We start from the raw sequence: 20,749 nt of genomic DNA, 5'->3' as shown, positions 1-20,749 counted from the left end.
TAAGGGGTTTCCTGGCAGTTCATAAATCTTGGCTGATAACTGAGGAGTACTAACACCAGCAAATTACTTTCCAAAGCAAACAGTTTCTATTCTTTATCTTCTGTTGGCATTCAGTAACTGAGCAATCACTCACATTCACAGAGGCTGTTTTGTCAAGAGTGCAGCTATTTGGTTATGTCGCCTATGCAAATGCAATTGACACCTGGGGTTTTTAGGCACCCCACACATTAAGTTATACAACTGGAATAGAAAGACCTAAGTTCATTTTTCTTTACATTTTAACTTTTTAAGGTATCATCAGCCACCCAAACTTTTGGTAGCTAAAGATTTAGCTATTTATGGAACAGCACAAGCCTTCCTTGCGCTTTGCCTGTGTTATTTTTGCTGGCTAACATTGGTCTGTATTGGAAGTCTGAGAAGTACTTACTTTCGTGATACAGAATTTTTCATTCAATTTTATATTGGCAGATTCTTTATTAATAGAGTACTTCAAATATCCCCCTGTGCCATTTCAGCCCACCCATCTGTCTGACAGCACAGGGCTGCCTTGTTAGCTCATGCTCTACCTTTTGCGTGCAGTGAGATTTGTAGTGTTGGATCTGTGGGCCGCTACAAGCCAAGGCAGGAAAAACCTGAGAACCATGGATTTTGTGGGAGACAGCAAAAGGGGATGTGCAGCCCTGAGGCCTCACTGTCCCAGCCACCGTGGGGCCACCCTCAGCAGGTCCCCAGGGGCCACACTACCCCCATTGCCTGCGCCACAGAACCACACAGTGAGTATTTGCAGCATGCTTTGAGGGTGAAACATACCATTTAATAACGATAATAAAGAATCACAGAATCATAGAATGATTTGGGTTCGAAGGGGCCTTAAAGATCATCTAGTTCCAACCCCCTGCCATGGGCAGGAACATCTTTAACTAGACCAGGCTGCTCAAAGCCCCATCCAGCCTGGCCTTGAACACTGCCAGGGATGGGGCAGCCACAACTTCCCCGGGCAACCTGTTCCAGTGCCTCACCACCCTCACAGTAAAGAGTTTCTTCCTAATATCTAGTCTAAATTTCCCCTCTTCCAGTTTAAAACCATTCCCCCTTGTCCTATCACTATGCACCCTGATAAAGAGTCCCTCCCCATCCTTCCTGTAGGCCCCCTTCAGGTACTGGAAGGCCGCTATAAGGTCTCCCCGGAGCCTTCACTTCTCCAGACTGAACAGCCCCAACTCTCTCAGCCTGTCCTCACAGGAGAGGTGCTCCAGCCCTCTCATCATCTTCGTGGCCCTCCGCTGGACCCGTTCCAACAGTTCCATGTCCTTCCTGTGCTGAGGACTCCAGAGCTGGACGTAAGATCCCAGGTGGGGTCTCAAAGACACCCGTGATACCCAGCTGCCCCTGCGGCCTGCAGATTTCCACCCCCGTTTCAAAGGCCAGCGCGGGCGGGGCGCCACGGGCGCCGAGGCCGGAGGCGGGGTGTTCCCATGAGCCCCGGGAAGGGCCGGAGGATTGGGAAGGAGGATCGAGGCTCCACGGGGACCGGCCAGGCCCTTCCCAAGCGCCCCGTCCCCGCCGCTCGCTCCCGCCGCCCCCTCCCGCCCCGGGGCGCCGCCGGCACCGGCCGCCAGGGGGCGCTGCTCCGCCCCAAGACCCTGCCCACCGATGGAGGGGCGGGGTCGATCCCAGCCGATCCCTGTCCCGTCCTCCCCTCGCCCCGCCCCGTCCCTTCCCTCAGGGCCACGTCATTCGCTCTCCGCGGACGGAAGTGACGCTAGCCCGCCCGGCGGCCAACTGGCGCCGTGCGTGTGGCGGGGTGAGAGGTGAGGGAGCGGGCGGGGCGGCAGGAAGATGGCTGCGCTGGCGGCGGTTGCCGGGCGGGGGACGCGGGCTCCGTGAGGGGATGGCGGCGGCGGCGAGGCAGGCGGCGCGTTGCGGCTGAGGCACCCCCCCGCTCCCCCCTCCCCACCTCGCTCTGCCGGGCCCCGCGCGCGCTCCCGTCGGTTGAGCTCTCCCCCCATGAGCGGGGCGGGCGGGCTGGCCTGGCGCGCGCTGCACGCCTTGCTGCGCGCCCTGCTCTGCCTGCAGCGCGCGCTGCTGGCCTGCCTGCGCGGCCGCGCCGCCGCCGCCGGGCCCCGCGCCTGGCTCTGGCGCCGCGCCGCCTCCGCCGCCGCCTCCTGCGCCCTCCTGGCGCCCGCCGCCGCCGGGGCTTTCGCCTTCCGCAAAGCCGGGGCGGCCCCCCGGAGGCGGCGGCCCGGGGCCGCGGCGCAGGGCCGACAGCGGTGGCGCTCGGACGGGCGGGCCCTACAGAAGCTGCCGGTGCACATGGGGCTGGTGGTGACCGAGGAGGAGCCGAGCTACGCGGACATGGCCAGCCTGGTGGTGTGGTGCATGGCGGTGGGCATCTCCTATGTCAGCGTCTACGACCATAATGGTGAGCGGCGGGTGCGTGTGGGGGGAGTCGTACCGCGGGGGTGCCCCGGGTCCTCCACCGGGCGATTGCCGCCCTGGGGAGCGCCTCCGGGCCGGCAGACGCCGCCCGGCCCTGGTGCGCCACCGGCGTGGAGCCTCCTCCTCCTCCCTCTCCCGGAGTCTGCCCGAGCCGGGTGCCGTTCTCGCCATTGGCAGCTCCTTTCCCGTCCCCTGGATGAGCCTGGCCTGTGCAGAGCTCCTGGGCTTGGTAAGCCTGGGAGTGCCCTGAGTGCCGTCCTCTGCCCCAGCTCCTGGGTCGGGGTGACTCAGTCCTCCCTGCTCACTGGAGGGGGCAGATGGTGGGGCCTTTCTAGAGCCTGGTTCCCAGCCCTGGTCTAACAGGAACTCCTGGCATCTGAGAGTCATGAGTCCGTAGGGTATGGGTTCTTAAGTAGAGAAGAGCTGTAGGCTACTTGTTCTTATGAGCTATGTCTGAACTTCCAGAAGTGGTTGGATGAATGAGAGTAGCCATCTATTTTCATGTACTCTTTCTCATGTGAAGAGACAGGCTGGAAAGGTAGTTAAACATAAACGTGTGTTTTGTGTGCTGCTTGTGTTATGAAATTAAATTACATGATCTACATTTGGTATAAGGACTGGTGTGCCTTGACATTTGAGTGAACTCTGAGCCAGTGCTTGTGAAAACTTCAGTGTTTTTTCATATCCACTATGTGATTTTACTCATTACTGTGTCTCAGGTGTAAGACTCTTGAATTCTCATGCTTGCAGGTACATTGATTCCTTGTCACTGAGTAGTTTAAAGATAAGTTCAGTGTTTGGATTTAACATGCTGTGGAATAATCATGGAACAAATTTGTCTTTCTCATACCTATTCTTTCCTACGGAGGAGGTGAAACCAGCTGTTTTCAAGATATTCTTAGGTGAAGCTCTCTACCCAGCTGTTGAGAGATGATTTCTAACTGAGACTAGACAAGCTATCAACTCAGAAGGGCTAATAATACATGAAAGGGACTGTCCTGCTTCTGTCCTCTCCAGAGGAGAAGGCTTCATCCTGAAGATACCTGTGCTTTTGCTGTCAATGGTGAGACTGTAGGATACCAGTGTTTAAATGTTGTTTTGAGCCACTTCTGATGGCTGTCTAAAGATGTCATGGAAATTAGATTAACTCTGTAGATTTATGCCAGGTTAGAGGTACAGTGGTACAGTCTGCAATAACTGTCTTCTAGTGCTCTTTCAGGAAAGACTCAACAGTACATCACATGTAAGTAGGTGGAATCTATTGTTGTCAAGTGTGCAAAAGCATTTGAGGTATGCAGGCCTTTTCCTGAGCATAGGCATTTATGACTTTTTTTTTTTTAAAACCACTGCTATTAATAGTTCTGTTTCATGTCTGGTCCTTCATATGTGATGCAAGACTCAAATGGCTTAACTTTCACTAAATTCTCTAAATCTTATTAAGAAACTAGGCTTAATACTAGTCACTTAACAGTTTAAACTGGCCATCTGTGCAAGGCAGTTGTGGAACTTGATTATGTTGTGTTTCAGCGGGAGAAGACTTCCTCATTTAGAAGTCAAGGAATGGTATAAAATATTTGCATAACATCTCAAGGACACAGAAAACAGTCAGTGCGTTTTGGAAAGCCATTTATGTGTTGATAGTTTTTGCTCTCAACTTGGAAAGCATTCAAGCAGGTTAAATGCTGCAGAGCAAACGTTAGTACCAATCAAGAGTGGGAGTTTCCCTTATAGCCTGAAGAGAGATACTTTTATTGTACAGGATCTCTAATTTCTGTCAAACCTCAAATAAGTAATCTGCAGTATTGCTTAATATGTTATGCATGTATGCTTAGTTCCTTTTTAGATCTCTGCACTGTGCTGCACGAATTACATGTATGAGAACTGAATTGAGGAACAGATCCATCTGGGAGTCATGTTTCTTGGTGGTCTTGGTTTTCAGCTTGCTCACTGTGCAACCGTTCAATGCTGAGGAGGGAGAATGAACCAGCCAATGCTTAGGTAGCCACTGTTGCTGAGATTCTGACAGAGAGGAGCCAGCGCTTTTGTAGTGTCTGATGCCTTCATTAAGGAGAAGCTACTTCTGCTTCTCCAGCACATATGTTGAGATCCAGTTAGATCTAAGACTGACTGTTGGAAGACTGTAAATATGATGACCAGAAATGACAAAGTTATGTCCTCTGAAGAGCAGTATAGTTGAAATAACCTTGCAGAACCATTGTCTTTTTTAGCAGTTCAGGAAAAAAAAAAATCTTGGAGACTGCTGCTGTTTCCGTGTGTTGTTACATTCATTCTAAAGTTGCATGTTAAGAGGTTTTGTTAACACCTTTGAAATCTGAAAATATAGCTGCGATCTCATGATGTTAATATCAAGACATAATGCTTTTCAGTAGTTCATTCTTCTGTTGGTCCTTTGATACCAGAATATGCTGGTTTAATTGCCAGCTTGAATTCCAGTTTGTTGGAACATAATTGAAGAAGGCAAGACAATGCAGAACAACTAAAATGTGTTAAATCAGTGGCTTTTGCCAAACTTTCAGAGTTGATGAGAATAGCCTGCCATTACACACGCGTGTTCTTCATGGGTGTGCAATGGGTTTCCTGGGACAGCAGCCACAACTGCTTTTTGCACAGCATTTTGTCAGCTGAGCCTTTTAAACTGGTTTCAGAGAGTGAGCAAGTGGTCATTCATATGGCTAAAGTAATATGCTTACTTCTGGTAATAGCAGATATGTTGCCTTTATTTTGGTGCTAAGCTCCTTATGGTGTTTAGATTGAGCATACAGCATTTCCAGATAGACTTGTCATTAAGTAGGACGTTGCAGTTGTTGCTAATTCCGGTCCTGAATAATAGTGATGTCTGGAACCCTCAACAGTAGCACTAGTGTAGTGAAGGTGAATAAAGTGAGGTACAGCTTGCTCTTATCAGTAGCAGAGGGTGAACCTTAATTAAGTTGTGCACTTGTTCTCATCTTCTCAGGTGGGAAATTTGCTTTTGATCAGCTGAGTTGCTTCAGTAAGGTTCTGTGTTCATACAATTGTACCAACTATTGACTTATCAAAGATATGTTGTTCCCACTGATGTGGCTGTGGCGAAGAAGGAAACACAATGACGAGTGCTCTGAATCTGTGTTAGATGTAGTGAGGTATACTTTAGTATGTTTCCTTTTCCTTCATTGCACATTTGCAGTACTGAGATTCTTCTCATTGCAACGGGAAACTTTGATTACAAGAGCAGCCTTCCATGGTTGTGTTTTCTGTGAGAAATGCTGTCGGTTTCCTGTAGAAGGCTTAAATTAAAAATGTGTCCTTAATTGCCCCTTTTGTAAGAAAAGAAGGAAGCATGACATTCTCTAAAGAAGTGCCAGATAAGCTGTTCATTTGTTTACAGTAGTGAATTTCTATATTTTTAACTGAATGACTAAATAGAAGGTTGTTTCTGTATTCTCGGTGTCAAAATAAGTAGCTGCATCCCAGCTGACACTAGTGTGTTATAGCAGCTGCACCAGTAACTGTAAGGGCAGCTTGGCTGGAGTTGTGCTGATTCTCGTGGGCAATTACAGAACCCAGTATGTTACAAGTGTATTGGTTAATAATTGTGGAATGTGATCATGTACTTGGCTGTCTTCTCTGAATCCATGAAGATCACTATGTCAGCAGACTAGGATAAAAAGGACTTTGCAGAATGCAAGAGGACCATAATGTAAGTAACCACCTTGTACTGTAAAAAATATATGATGCTATGAGTTGCAGTGCTCAAAACTGAGAACCCTGTCAGGCTTGGAGACCTAAGGTGGTGTGCTTTTACTGCCTCTCGTCTTTAGGAGCCCTTTTCGTTTTTCTGATTTTTCAATGATATGCATCAGAAAAAGCCATAATAAACTTAATGCTATGGTGTGCTCTTTGGTTATTAAATCCAGATTGACTAAAATTTTAGGGTTTTGATCAAGGATGTTTTTCTGTGGACTTGCGTGTTGCCAATCCTATTACTTAGTAGAAATCCAGCCATGCTGGTCAGGACCTTATCTCTGAGGAGATAATGCAGCTTTGTCACAGTCAGAAGGCAGTGATTGTGCAATTATATAGTAGCAGTTAAAATATCTTCTGGGGAGCAGAAGCCTTTGACCAGTGTTACGTACTTTAACTTTATTCCATTAAAGTTACTTTGCCACTCAAGAGCTTGCTTGAGTGTTACTTCTGTCCATCCGTGGAGCTTTCCTGAAAAGGTTTGGGACAAGTCTAGAGTGCTTTTTGGCACCTTGATGAACCTTCGCATTTGAGTACTTTGGGCTTCTGAACAGATGCTGCAGGGTAAAGGTTTCTTAAAGCCCATAGTGTGACTGCATTGAGAGCTTAGGTTTCTTCATCCTGGGATTAGCTTTCCAGTGAACTGCTTTACTTCTGACCAGTTTTCTCTTGGAAATTCTTTGAAAGGATGGAGTACTGCACTAGGCAAAAGAAATTGTTTCATTAGCCTCAAATATAGGTTTTTAGTCTCTTCCAAATTACTTGGTAGTTTAGCCAATCCGATCTATCCATACAACCTTCTGGGTGTTCAGTGGGTTCACTTCACTGGGGGAACATAAATATGTTGTGGTTTTGTGTCACTGGAACACTTCGGTGAGATACCAGTATCATGTGCCATCTGCTGTGGGTCTTCACACATGTGAAACATCATGTTTGACAATTGCATTTTGGTGTTGAGTTGGTAAGAGTCCTCAGACCGCATTTATTAAAAGGGTTAACGCTAATCAGCGGAAGGTACCTTATACATATGGGTAATATGAAAGTAGTATCTTTTCTCTCGACTGCTGATGAGCTTTTGTTCTCCTGGTACAAAGTGTCCCTCCAAGAAGAAATGTGGGAGGAATCGTCGCCTATGAGGTTATAAGTTCTAACTTGAATCCTTCCTATTAGGTTAGCACTAGCTTAAGTGGCTTTAATGTGAGTGGAACTTAAGTGACTTCATCCACTTTCAAACTTCGATTATATTTTTTTCTAGCCTCTTGGAATAGACAGCCTAATACATTTTTCTAGCCTCCCATATCCTGTGAGGTCCAGTGTAATGACTTAAACCCTGCTTTCCTCCATTATCAACCAGCACGATCCAGCACGAGGATGCAGGCAGAAGTCATTCATGTCTTGAAACAGTTTCTTGCATGTACATTATTTGAATTGGGTTATGATTTGGCATTTCTCAAGCTGTTAATACTTCGATGCTTGTTACCTTATGACTCTTGCTTTGTTGGCACTGGGAGGGAATTGAGAAAAAGCAAATAACTGAAATGCTGTGGAAATGTATTCTTTCCTAGGCTAAACTTTAGGTAAGGTGTTTGTTCCCTTGTAAGGAAGAGCTGACTCTTAGTCTGTGTTTTATCAGATTCTGCTGCTTTAAAAAGCAGGGCAAGTGAGAATGTTGAACTTTGAGATGCTACCAAGGCATTAACACAGGTGGTGGCTGTGGTAGTCTAGCCAGACAAACAAATGGTTGATACCACCTGGTGCTTCTCTGTGCCAGTTGTTCCCTTCCAGTTCGCAGTTCCTGTTACTTTTGAGCCTTGCTTCTGCTGAACTTGCAGCCTCTTAGTTAACAAACTCCATTTGTCAATCTCTGACCCTACAATGCTGCAACACCACAGTTGACTGCAAAGGGGCATGGCTTGTAACTATTGTAAAACTGAGCAAAAGGCATGTGCTCTGGAAAAGACCCGTGTAATGGAGGGCTACTGCAGGAGACTGAAACACTTCTGGTTTGCCTCAGCTCTAATGGCAACTAATGATCAATAGGTTTGCAGCTTGTGTTGTAAAAACAAAAATCAACCCTGGAAACAGCTCACAAGTTCTTAGTTAAATAAAAAACCCAAACAAGCAAAACCATGAAGTTTTATACTCTCTTGCTTTGGTAATTGTAGTGCTTAAATATGCATAATTCTTAAAACACTTCATTTGTTCGAGTATAGACATTTGCACCCACTTGAAAAGACTCCAACATTCTGACTGAACAAAACAGTTTCTGCTTTTCAAAAGGAAAAATTATTTCTAATGAAAAATAATAGTGACAACTTCATGTTTGTGTTCCATATTAGAAACACTAGTAGGGCCGAAATTGTCCCCGCTTAACAGCAAACAGCTGTTGTATTGCTAAAATTTATTATACCTCTTGTCAAACATTAACTTTCTGTAATGTTAAAATCATATTATGGACTTGCTTTCAACTTATGTGGAAGACCATGAACAAAATTGGAAGGTAGCATTAAATCTAGGCTTAAGTCTTGCTGCTTAGGAAGACTTGAATTCTGTTAGCGAGTTGGTCAGCTTGTGCACTTTTGCTTACTGTATTTATCATGTATAAATTAGCAACAGCATCTTCCAGAACTAATTGGATATATTTTCAAAGTTTTAAAAAATGCACCTTGTAGACAGATAGGTTTTTGAGATACTGTAAGGGAAGGGGGTGTATGCCTGAGCCGCAACTGTGTAATTTTCAAAGTCAAATGTGAATTTGGCCCACGTACATTGCCTCTGGCAGCACTGTATTTGCCATCATATGTATCTGTAGGACAAAGTCTCTTGTGCACTGAGTGAGAGACAAAGCACTGAAGGAGTAAAGTTCCCAAATGCTATTTGTTTCAAATGAAGGTTTCAGTTAGTTTGGATGTTTACTACCATCTGATGTGCTTCAGGGTCTTCTCTGCAGGAAAACTGCAGGTGTGTCAAGTTCGGTGGATTAGTTGGAATTTAGGTGTGGAGGTTTTTCCAAGAAAAACATAGTATAACTATATAATACAACTACCAGGAGCTTCCAGTTTATGTTAAACTGCTATTCCAAGAGCAATACAGGACCCAGATTTGAACAGCTAAGGAGGTGAGTGAGGTATATGAGGAGAGTAGAAGAGAAATGCTGATGATATTCAGACGAATCTCAAGAACACATCTAACATATCTTTAGTATCCACTGTGTGTATTGAGGACCTTCACTTCAGAGCTGGACCAAGTCCTTTATCTGATGTCCCTTTTTATTGAGCAGTAAGCACCTTAGTCTATTCTCCTACCTGTTATCCTCAGTGTCTTCATTTACTTCATAGCTGGAGTTTGTATTCTTAAATCTGTTCTTCCAGTCTTTGACAGGAACAGGCAACAACTCTTCATAAGAAAAGAATCGATATTATTAGTGCTGGGTTGTGAAGGGGAAGAAGAGAGCAGCTGTTTCCCCGGTTGTGAGCCTTTTCTAATTATGCCAACTCTTTTTCTGAATATTGAGTGTAGGGGTTTTTTCCTCATCTTGAAAAATGGATGACTCTTAGAGGTGAGGCATATGCAACCTTGCACAGATCTTACTTGAAGATGGTGCGAGAGTAGCAATTGCAGTAGCTGCACTGCTGCTGACCTTAAGAGTAAGGAAGACAATCAGTACTGACCGTAGGACAGGACAGACTTATCCAAGCAGAGTTGTGTCGAACGGTATTATTCAAAGCAGCATGCTCAATTTCTAATGTGTACTAATATACATTAATAAGCAGGACCACAATATGTAGCAATTTAACTTTATTTAGACTTAGTAAAAGTATTCTACCACTCTTTTTCTATCAAGGTTGCTGCCTTTGAGATTTGCTTGTCTGTCAGCATGTGAAATCAGTTATAAGCATCACTAACACTTGTGTAATGAAGTAAATTATTTTCTATCCAGGATGGTAGGAAAACCAGATGCTTTATCACCTGTTAAAACCTCTAATGAAGCCTGTATAAAAATACTAACTCGCTAGGCCTAAAGGCTAGCATATTAAATAAATGCATTGTATCACTTCATGTTGCAAGCTAACTCCTAATGTCTTATGGTCTTAACCCAATGCTTTACACAGTTTGACCATCACTGATGTAGAAACTGCTGTTTCTAGCAGTTTCTAATCCCAGAATCAGGTGGAGGTGATGAATCATAAGCCTGATCATAAAATTGTATACAAGTTCAGTGTTTCTTGTAAGATTACTCTGCTGGCATTTTTAGACTGGTCAACAGAGGTGCTTGACATAGGATTTCCGAATGAAACTTAGGCTTTTAGTAACAACCCCTGAATACAAAGTGATAAAATGTTATCACTTCTTAAGTAAATATGCCTAGCTACGTTTTTGCACTGTAAATATTTAAGCTGTAACATTCAGTTTTTACTGTGGCTTTTAATTAGAAATAACTGTGTCTTTTTTTAAGAGCTAGAATTTATTTTTGAACAGGAACCAAAGTATGTTTGGTTAAGCAAGTTTTTGTAATCTCCTGCACTCAAAAATGTCTACCATAAATATGTAAGTATAAAAAAAGCTTTGGGGACTGCATTAACTCCTTGGAATACACAGCTTGTGAAATCTTCTTATTAGGAAATCCATGGCATAGGAGTAGGCAGTTATTGTCACCCGATACACAGATTTAGTCTTCTGGCTCTCTTTGGTGACTTTCTGTTAGCCTGCAGCCTTAGTGGTGTGGCAGTAAGTGTTAGTAGACTTAAGCATCAAATCTACAGCAACATGGGCATTAAGGAAACTTGATGTTAATCAGACTTGGTGGTCCTGTGCTGGTAGGGTATTGCTCTTTCAAACTATTGCTAGTCTACTAAGGACAATGAAGTAAGTCTTAAACTATCCCTTATGCAATTGCAGATTGATACTTAAACCAGGCTGGGTGAAAGAGGAGCAAAAGCACATGAGTTGTCTTTCCAAGGTCACTGAAATTAGTCATGTGTAGTAGCATTTGCTTTGGATTCTTACCGTACTTGTGAGCTCCAGTTTGAAACCAGTACTGACTACCTGATTCTTTTTTCTTCCTGCCTAGTGTCAGATTTATTTTGTAGTACTCTTTGTAGGAGTTGGCTGACATGCAACCTTTTTTAAAGGTATTTTCAAGAGGAATAATTCAAGATTGATGGATGAGATTTTAAAACAGCAGCAAGAACTCTTAGGACTAGATTGCTCCAAGTACACCGTGGAATTTGCAAATCAAGACAAAGCTGATCAAGGTAAGGTGAACTGAGGGGTGGGTTGATATGACTTTAGCTGTATGTAAATCACAACTCTGCTTTTACTTAAACACATTCCTGTGTACAGTGACCTTTTCCCTTCATTAAGCACTGATTATCAGAACACGCGCAGCCTTCCTGGCGCAGCCTTCCTGGGCTAGTATTGAACTTTCATTGTAGTTATTTGTTCTTAACTAACAGTGAAGTGTTGTGTCTTCCTTCCCATAGTGATCATTACTGGGTAGTCTGATCTTCCCTTTACACACAACTGTTGTGCTGTGACCCCTTTAATGCATTAGTGTAGCTCAACTCCCAGCTGTTTCAGTGAGATGAATAATTCTGCTGAGTTGAAAAAGCACTGGAGTAAGTGTCTTGCTGATGTCAAGTTAACAATGTGTGCACTTCCATCTTTCCAAACTTATACCTTAAAGTGGGGAGGAAGGGAAAGAGCAAAACTGCTGGTTGTCATGACAATGTATAATAACACCAGGAAGGTAAAGGATGTTAAGTTTAAAAGAAAAATAAATTAAAAAATACTCTGTGATAGCAGCTTTGGCATGTAGTAGAAGTGCAAAACAGGAATTTATTTGGACATTAATGTTCCTTATTCAATACTATGTGCTGTAAATATTAATTTAGCTATGTTGACTAACACAAATGCTAAAAGTCTGTTCAAAATGTAGTAAATTACAAGTATGTGTTTACTAAAGCAGGCCTTTGCCTTAGAGGGATAGGCTGATATTCAGGGCTCTCCTGACTACAACTCATAATATTTAAATAGTCTCATAAAAAAAAAAGAGAAAACCAACCCATATGTTTTAAGACAATCATATTACATAGTTTGAAGACTTAAGAAAAGTCTACACGTCATAAGCTGTAGTACATTTAGAATCATAGAATCATTTAGGTTGGAAAAGACCCTTGGGATCATCGAGTCCAACCATCAACTCCGCTCTACAAAATTCTCCCCTACACCATATCCCCCAACACCACATCTAAACGAGTCTCAAACACATCCAGGGATGGTGATTCCCCCACCTCCCTGGGCCGCCTATTCCAGTATCTAACCACTCTTTCTGTGAAGAATTTTTTCCTAATGTCCAGACTAAACCTACCCTGCTGCAGCTTGAAGCCATTCCCTCTTGTTCTATCGCTAATTACCTGTGAGAAGAGACCGGCACCAGCCTCTCTACAATGGCCTTTCAAGTAGTTGTAGAGAGTGATGAGGTCTCCCCTCAGCCTCCTCCTCTTCCTCAAACTAAACAGTCCCAGCTCCTTCAGTCGCTCCTCATAAGATTTATTCTGCAGGCCCTACAACAGCTTCATTGCCCTCCTCTGCACTCGCTCCAGCACCTCGATCTCTCTCCTATTGAGGTGCCCAGAGCTGGACACAATACTCAAGGTGTGGCCTCACCAGTGTTGAGTACAGGGGGACAATCACCTCCCTGCTTCTGCTGGTCTCACTATTTCAAGCCAGGGTGGCATTGGCTTTCTTGGCCACCTGGGCACACTGCTGGCTCATGTTCAGCCGCTTGTCAATTAGAACCCCCAGGTCCTTTTCTGCTAGGCAGCTCTCCAGCCACACTTCCCCAAGCCTGTAGCAATGCATGGGGTTGTTGTGGCCCAAGTGCAGGACCTGGCACTTGGCCTTGTTGAAGCACATTCCATTATCATTGGCCCATCGGTCCAATCTATCCAGGTCTTTCTGTAGAGCCTCCCTGCCCTCATGTAGATCAACACTCCTGCTTAGCTTCGTGTCATCTGCAAACTTGCTGCATTTAAGATCCTGCAGGCTGAGTTCTGCTTCCTCTACAAGAACTGATAGGATGCCGAGATCCTTTGTGCTGCTTTTCTAGTATAAAGTCCAATGTTGTAGCATAAACTTGCCTTATAAGCAACTTAGCCTAAGGTGCTAGCATTTACATGGAATCAGCAGAGTTTCATGTTGTCTCTTTATTTCTGTGAAGGTAGAAGTAACCAGCAGAAAATGGGATAAACAGGCTGTTAATGTCTGAAACTCCAGCATACTTAGCTGCACTTGACTAAATCAGGATATTTGCATCCATACCAAATGAACTACTGAAAGATTGCTCAGACTTGCTGACTGAAAGGGTACATTTAAGTCTCAGGAACTTCTTATGCTGGAGACTATGAAAAGCAGAGGTGTTTTCTGTTCTTAGAATTCTTCATTCTTCCTTAGAAGGCTCCACAGTCAGATCGGACACTTCATACTGAACTGAACAAGCTGATACCTATCCAGTTTATCATATTAAACTGCAATATTTCACTTTTTCTGAAAAGCAAAATGACATGTCTTACACTTATGAATGCTGTTAGAGAAATATTCTTTAACGTAGGACATATGATAAATCAAAGAATATCCAGGAACAATTATTTTCATTGTGGTGGCTTTGGATAGACTGAGGGTTTTTTGGTGCTCGTATGAGTCTTCTGACTGTATTCTCTGTACTTTGCAGTCAGGTTCTGCAGTTTTAAGAAGTGTTATTTTTAAGTATCTGATTATAACTATCATAAGTTCTGTGTAAGTCTAATGTATAACATGCACTAGTGTTCAACCCATTTACTTCAAGCTGGGTTTAGTATGCTGTCTGTAGCCTTCAGCTGCCTTTGGTGAGTTTACCTCTTAAGTACCGTATCAGAACTGACAATGATGCAAGTCATGTAGTGTGAGAAGGCTCCCACCTCACAATAGTGTAGACAGTAAGATTGTTGTGAAATGTTCTCTTAAGTCACTGACATAATTACAGGTTAATGGATAAATTCTGGTACTACTACCTGGCTTCCGTAGCAATCTTAGATCAATATTGTAACTCTTGCATCAATTTCCAAGTGCTGCTGAAAGATCTTGTGATCATATATGGGGAGGGCCCCAGCTTAATCATTGTCACATGAATGTCTGCAGTAGCTGTTAAACACCTTCCTCTTTTAGGGTAGGAATTAGATCTTTTTTTCCTTTCCCTGAACTGCAAGTCTTTCTACGTTGTTTACCACCCCCAAAGTTACTATCTAGGTGCCTTCCTCTCACTGCTTCGCCTGACAGCATAAGAACCAATGAAAATTTCCTGGAAGACTCTGCATTTCAAGACTGACGTTAATTAAACCACTTTCTACGAGACCCCTCGAAATAGTCACCTTAAACTTGTGTTGTAGTAATACAGCAAATACAGAAGACACCCACTTCTGTAAGAGACGAATGAGGTATATCTATGACTAGTTGTATAATATGTGAAGTAAATGACAAGTTTCTTTCAGTCATATCCTGTGAATATCTAAAGCACATTCAAAACAACTATAGTTCTGTTGCTTTTAAACTGTTTTTGTACTTTCAGTTTTAAATTGCCAATCTACATTGAAGGTGCTGTCTCCGGAAGATGGAAAAGCAGACATAGTAAAAGCTGCTCAGAACTTTTGTCAGTTGGTAGCACAGCAGCAAAGAACATACACAGACCTGGATGTGAATGTGTTAGACAACTTATTAAGTAGTAAGTATGACATGGTCTGTGGGGAGGAGGGGGAAGAGTACTCAATTTGTAACAGACTTGGTTTCTAGTATATTTATTGCTTAGAATGTATGCATCTTCTTTCTTAGTCTGTCAGGATAAGTTGTGATTATTGATTTCAGGCTTCTGCTAAAAAATTCTTATTGGTTTACTCCCTTTTGAGCTTTTTCTTTAGGCAGAAAAAGGAAACCTTAAGCTAAACTGGAGAGTCTGCGCTCTTCAGAGTTTACAGCCTCTGTGGGAGGTTTACAACCTGCTGGGATCCCCTGAAAATAGACTACTATAAGTTAACTTCTTGCAAGTTAGCATGCTGCAAACCTGGGTATGGGCAGAGAGTCTTTTCCAGATCTGGTTACAGCAATTAAAGCTGTTAACTGTTGCCTAACTATCATTGTGAGTGCAAACGATGGAGCACTTGCTGATCTTTTGCTGCTGTATAACCCACACTAGTTTAGTTATCTTCATTACTAATTCATGCAGATTACTGACTCTGCACTGAGGTGCATGGCTACATGCAACAGCTAGGAGAAGGGCAGGGCTGCCCTAATCTCACATCTGGGAGTAGTTTAGCACAAGCTTCCACATCCCCAGTGGTGCTACGGAGCTGTAATAGTTGCGCAGCTCTCCTAGATGATCCGTGCATGTTGATTGCAACTGGAACTAGCTTGGCAAGGTTCAGGTTTCAGATTGTGTACTTCAGCTTGGATGTCTGCAGACACATTATTGTGGCTCCTGTTAGTTGAACTTTAGAGAGTGATGATTTTTTTTTTTATTAAAAGGTTGGTCAGTTGAATTGCTCTGCAGACTGACTACTGTGGCCATTTGGACACTTTAATGTTAATTTCAAACTGAATTCTATCCCTGTTGTCAGCATGCTGCATAATAGCTTCTCACTGTAACGGAATTATTAAACGAATTTAGTAAGGCATCTGCAGAAGTAACTTAAACATCTGTCCTGTTACACCCCAAAGGCAGTTTAAGGAAATGAAAAATTGCTTCTTTAAAACACTCATTTTGTGAAGAACTGGTGGTAATTGATACCTACATGTGTATTTTGGCCAGTGATGTTTCATTGGATCTTTTTCAAACACTTGTTCATGGTCTTCTGTCTGTGCATTTAAGTGTCTGGGTATGTTAAAAGTGTTAGGGCAAGTCTTAAATGGAGCAGATGTATTCTTCAAGTACTGCATGCTAGATGAGCATAGAAAGAGAAATCTAGGTTTTTAATCTGTCAAAACTGTAAACTTTGAAAACAGGCTGCTTAATCTATGTGGCTAATAAATAGGGATAGTATCTTTAACTAGTCCTGCTTATTAATTTCCTTGGTTTAAATGTTTAGGACAGTTGGAGGTGAAGAACTGTTCTTTCATTACTTACTTAGCAGCAGCTTATGAAACTACTCATTTTAGTTGTAGGCAAATTTAGTTTCTGTGCATACTTAAAGGCAAGGTATTGAATGTAAACATCTGTGAGTTACTGGTCTAAGTTGAGAGTGAGTTCTGAAAAGCAATACTTGAGTAGCTGTATTTTTAGCATTTGTGTTCATGGTGACTTCTGTAAGTTTCTGGTTTTTCACATTTTGATTTAAATATCTGATAATGTAGTTTTTTAATTTTCTGTTCATATTTAGGATGCAGGTACTGAAGTCTAGTTGTAAAATGGTACGGCTCTAGCTTGCCATGTGGCTTTTCTGGTTCTTAATCCAGTCATGCCCTAATTCTTACAGCTTGAGTTTTCTTCAGTGTAAGAGTACTTTCTACTGAGCAATGCTTCAGGTAACCGTTTTGTTTTCAGAGAAGTAGGTGTCACCTGCATTATAATATTGTTTCTACTTGCTGTCTGCCTTCCCAGTAAAGAACATGACTATCAATTAAGGCTGTTCAAGTTGCCCTGTAAAATCCCTGCAGAGAAGAGAAAGGGTAGCGCGGTCAGCTCTGCAAATTCCTTCATGGTCTTCTCTCTGAACTCTTGATCTAGAAGGGATGTTGCCAGATTCCTGTCCCTTGCGTGTCCAGGTCTTTTCACCCCTCTTTCTTTTCTCCACTCCCCCCTCCCCGAGTCTGCTTACAAATCCTTCTATCTTGTGTGTGCTTAAACTTGAAGGGTGCTTTAACTCTAGCAGCTCTGAGGGAGCTCCCACATGTAAAGCATTTGTAGTGCTGATATGTTTAGGTAGAGAAATGGATGCAGAGTGGAAAGCACAGTGCTGTGTTTTGAATAGGCTGTTCTGATGGTAATACTACAGTGTATATTTTCATTTTCCTTCAGATAGGAACCAGAAGGAAATATTAGCATTAACTGGGCTCTCTGAAGGTCTTTTCCTGTTTGAAAAGCCATTGCAGTGTTGAAGATCCTGTTGCTGAACTGGCCAGCTGAGGAGTACTTAGCTACTGAATCAGCTGATGAGTAAAGCTGTCCACTTCCTCCAGAGTCCCCACTTCTAAGTATTTACTGCTTCCCTGCAAAGCTTTTTCATACTAACACGCTAGCTTCAGAACACATTACTGGCTTTTGCTATATATTTTTTTTCTTAACTTTGAGATAAGATTTGGACCATGGCACAAGGCCCTCATACCTAAATACCCTTTCTTGGAAATGCACATGCTTGGGAAAATAGCTTCTTCTGGCAAAAGGATTGCTATTGTGATGATTCAGTGGGGAGGGAGGATGTGGTCTGTCTGAAATCTCCAGCTTCAGTTTCAAAAACTGGGTGGAGCAAAATCTGATAGGACATTAGTTTCCTGTTCTGTTATTCCCAAAGTTAAGTTCCTCTACAGCTAAACTTAACCTTATAAAAGGCTCTTGACTGGTTTGGTTGAGTTTTTTTTAAGTGAAAAAGAATTGAGAAATAACATTTGAAGTTCAGAGCAAATAGGCATTATTAAACTTTGTCTGCTAAAGGTAGGCATTATGCAGTGTAAGCACTCTTGCAGTTAACTTGTAGAATTAGTGGATAATGGAAGGGCTAATACAAAATAGCATGCAGTAATCATGACTAATTGCAGCATTATAGCAAAGTAGGGTTATAACCGGAATGTTTTTCAGATGAGTTAGGTATGTGCATGAAGAACAGCTTACCTTCTTGGGTCCCTTTGGGTACTATACTGGTTTTCCCATGTTGCCGTCATCAACTTGCTAGAATTAGCAGGGAAAGCTGGACTGAGACTGTTCATTCTAAGCTTCTTGCCTGTCTGTCAATTTTAGCTTGGAGCAGCTCAGGCATGGCAGAAGGGTATGCAAGGGAAGCAGTGTTGTTTGGTCACTAATTGTCTTCAACCTCGGAAGATCAGTAGGGTGCTCTCACTAGTGGAATGACAGTGACTGGGGTTTTAAGGTATGGGTAGTAAGAGTGTGTGCACCTAGTGAAATCCTGCAGTGTTACCTAGCCTTGCCCTGGGACGGGTCATGCTCTCCACTTAGTGACTGGAAAAAAAAATAAAAATTGCCCGGTTCTTCCTCACGCATCTAACCAGAAAGATGTCACCTGCAACACTTTGTCTGATAGAAGAAGTTGGGTTTTAAAATTGTCGAGCTCCATACTGAGAAACAGACAATTCATCTGACAGGGTACTTCTTTTACAACTTGTTTTCTTGATGGTCTGTGATACCAATTTGTTCTTCAGTGGAACCTTCTTAAGTTTTGGGTTTTTTTTTTTGTGTGTTAATAGTTCTTTTACTGTACTTGACTGCAACTCCACATAGTTGAGTTAGGACTGTAGTAGGTTTATTGGTCAGGGTACAGCATGTTCTGTGCTATTAAAATCGAGTTTGTCAAGACAAAACTAGAATGAGTCAGTTTAAACAGCAGTATTAAGGTTTGCCGTTAAAACAATGTGGCTGTTCCTATCACTTCCTTACCAAGTCTTTGAGAACTACCTAACATAAAAATAACAGTCCAGCTGGGCCTGCAGTGGCTGCCTAAGCTTTTGCTCAGTTGTTCCTGTTCAGGTGATGCAAGACCAGTCTGTTGTCTTGGGCTTTTAATTGTTAACTTGTCCTCAGGAGCTTCACTTCGTTTAAAAAATGCATTTAATGAAAAAGCGGACGCCTTAGGGTTTAGAATTAAAACAAATCTTCTGGTGAATTTGAAAAAATCCTAATTTAATTTGTTCTGACAGGTACAAATGGATTTCCTGATCCTGATTTAGTCTTGAAGTTTGGTCCTGTGGACAGCACATTAGGATTCCTTCCGTGGCACATCAGACTGACAGAGATCGTGTGAGTTTCCTATAAATACTGTGAAATAGATTGGAAAAATATCTAACTAAACAAGTCTTTATGTGACTTACCTTATGGAAGTAGTCATAAGAAGAGATTTGCCTAAACAAAGGTGTCTGTAGATTGATTTGAGGGTATTCAAAAACTGTTAAATGAAACCTGTCATATGTTCATTGTTGCTCCTTCAGCCATGATTAGGCAACACCAGACTTTACTCTTCAGGTGAAAGGAACAACTTCTGCCACCATCTGGTCTCAGTGATCCAGTCTCAGTTCTATTGGTGTTCCTTATGTGGATTTTGAGTGGCTTACAGGTTTCTATCAGGGAAACTAAGGATGTAAGGGAAAGAGGATAATGTAAGATGATCATGCCTCTGGATTACCTCCCAGTTTTGGCAATAACTGAACTGACTAGAGTTGCTGTATTTCTTATATCTCAGAGCATTTATAGGGCACTTAAATATTTGGGCAGACCTGTGCTTCTGCAACTTTCTCACTAATTTTAAGTGCCCTGTGTGCTCTAATGGGTTGGCTTTGACTAAAAGAGTGACAAGATATTAACAGCTAGTTTAGTTAATAGAGTTGAGTGACAAGAACAGTGTTGAGAACAACTTCACAAGGCTGCTCAGATAAAAGCTTGCTTTAAGTAATGATATTGCTGACTGGCCATACCAATTGTGCAGTGTTTATAGAAGCTTATTTTAACTTTTCTAACTTTGTTTCTCAGTTCTTTGCCTTCCCACCTGAACATCAGCTATGAAGACTTTTTCTCTGCCCTCCATCACTATGCAGCCTGTGAGCAACGCTGGGGAAAATGACTTCTGGCTGAGCACATGGAGTCAGACTTTCTGTGGGAAGGAATTGATGTCTGTTTACAAGCACCTGTGACCCATACGTCTGGTTCATAGTCCTTTCTTAATTTATCAACAAATTCAATAAAGTGTCTTACCTTTCTAGAGAGTCTGTGTGAATGCGTGAGAATCTATGGGGAGGGGGAAATTCACAGATTTCCTTTATGAAAAAGACAGTTATTACAAGCAAAGCTGTTCCAAGATCAGTCATCCTTACTTTTGTGTCCAAGTGACCTAAAGAACATGCAAGAACTAAGTTTTGTGAAGGCTACGGGACAACATAAATAGGAGTTTCGTGCCATGAAAGTCCTTAAATCTAAAGAAGAACTCTCATGTCAGCTTGTTTCTTTGTAATTCCTTGTGGTCAAGCATTTCAGAGCTAATCACCTGGTTTATCTTCATGTATATTTATTATATAATACGTGATTCCAGAGGGGTCAGTTCTGTTGTTAACTATGAGAATAGAATATGCCTGTGATGACTAAGCCAGCAGCAGGTAGCAAGTTCTAGAAATACTGAGAAGATTCCATAAAAAGGAATGGGAGCTTCTGTGGTAAGTGGATAAGGCAGTCTGTGTAGCACTATCCATCCTCTTGTCTTTTTTTTTTTTTAAGAGGTAACATGAAAGTATTCCTACAGCCCTGACTGAAACTTTTTAGCAACAGGTCAGTTTTCCATAGAGAATAAGCACAAACAGTACCATGTATTGTTTGTATATCTAT

General features: G+C 42.6%; 1 protein-coding gene across 2 annotated transcripts; it reads left to right on the top strand.

Annotated features, from left to right (window-relative positions):
- The first annotated feature begins 1,858 nt into the window (after positions 1-1,858).
- NUS1 (NUS1 dehydrodolichyl diphosphate synthase subunit) lies at positions 1,859-20,136 on the top strand. Of its 2 annotated transcripts, XR_012586252.1 has the most exons (6): positions 1,859-2,422; positions 11,316-11,438; positions 14,789-14,941; positions 17,228-17,403; positions 19,078-19,177; positions 19,904-20,136. XR_012586252.1 is itself a non-coding variant. In XM_074580878.1 (5 exons), exons 1-5 carry the CDS (start codon positions 2,008-2,010, stop codon positions 19,992-19,994), a joined length of 882 nt encoding a protein of 293 aa, XP_074436979.1. In that variant the 5' UTR covers positions 1,859-2,007; the 3' UTR covers positions 19,995-20,136. The 2 variants fall into 2 exon arrangements, 1 of the variants encoding a protein (XP_074436979.1); XM_074580878.1 differs by lacking the exon at positions 17,228-17,403.
- Positions 20,137-20,749: the final 613 nt, after the last annotated feature.

Source organism: Larus michahellis, chromosome 3 (genome assembly GCF_964199755.1).
Source record: "Larus michahellis chromosome 3, bLarMic1.1, whole genome shotgun sequence".
NCBI lineage: Eukaryota > Metazoa > Chordata > Aves > Charadriiformes > Laridae > Larus > Larus michahellis.
The sequence above is the reverse complement of the archived record's forward strand: the minus strand, read 5'-3'. Positions and strand labels throughout refer to the sequence as shown.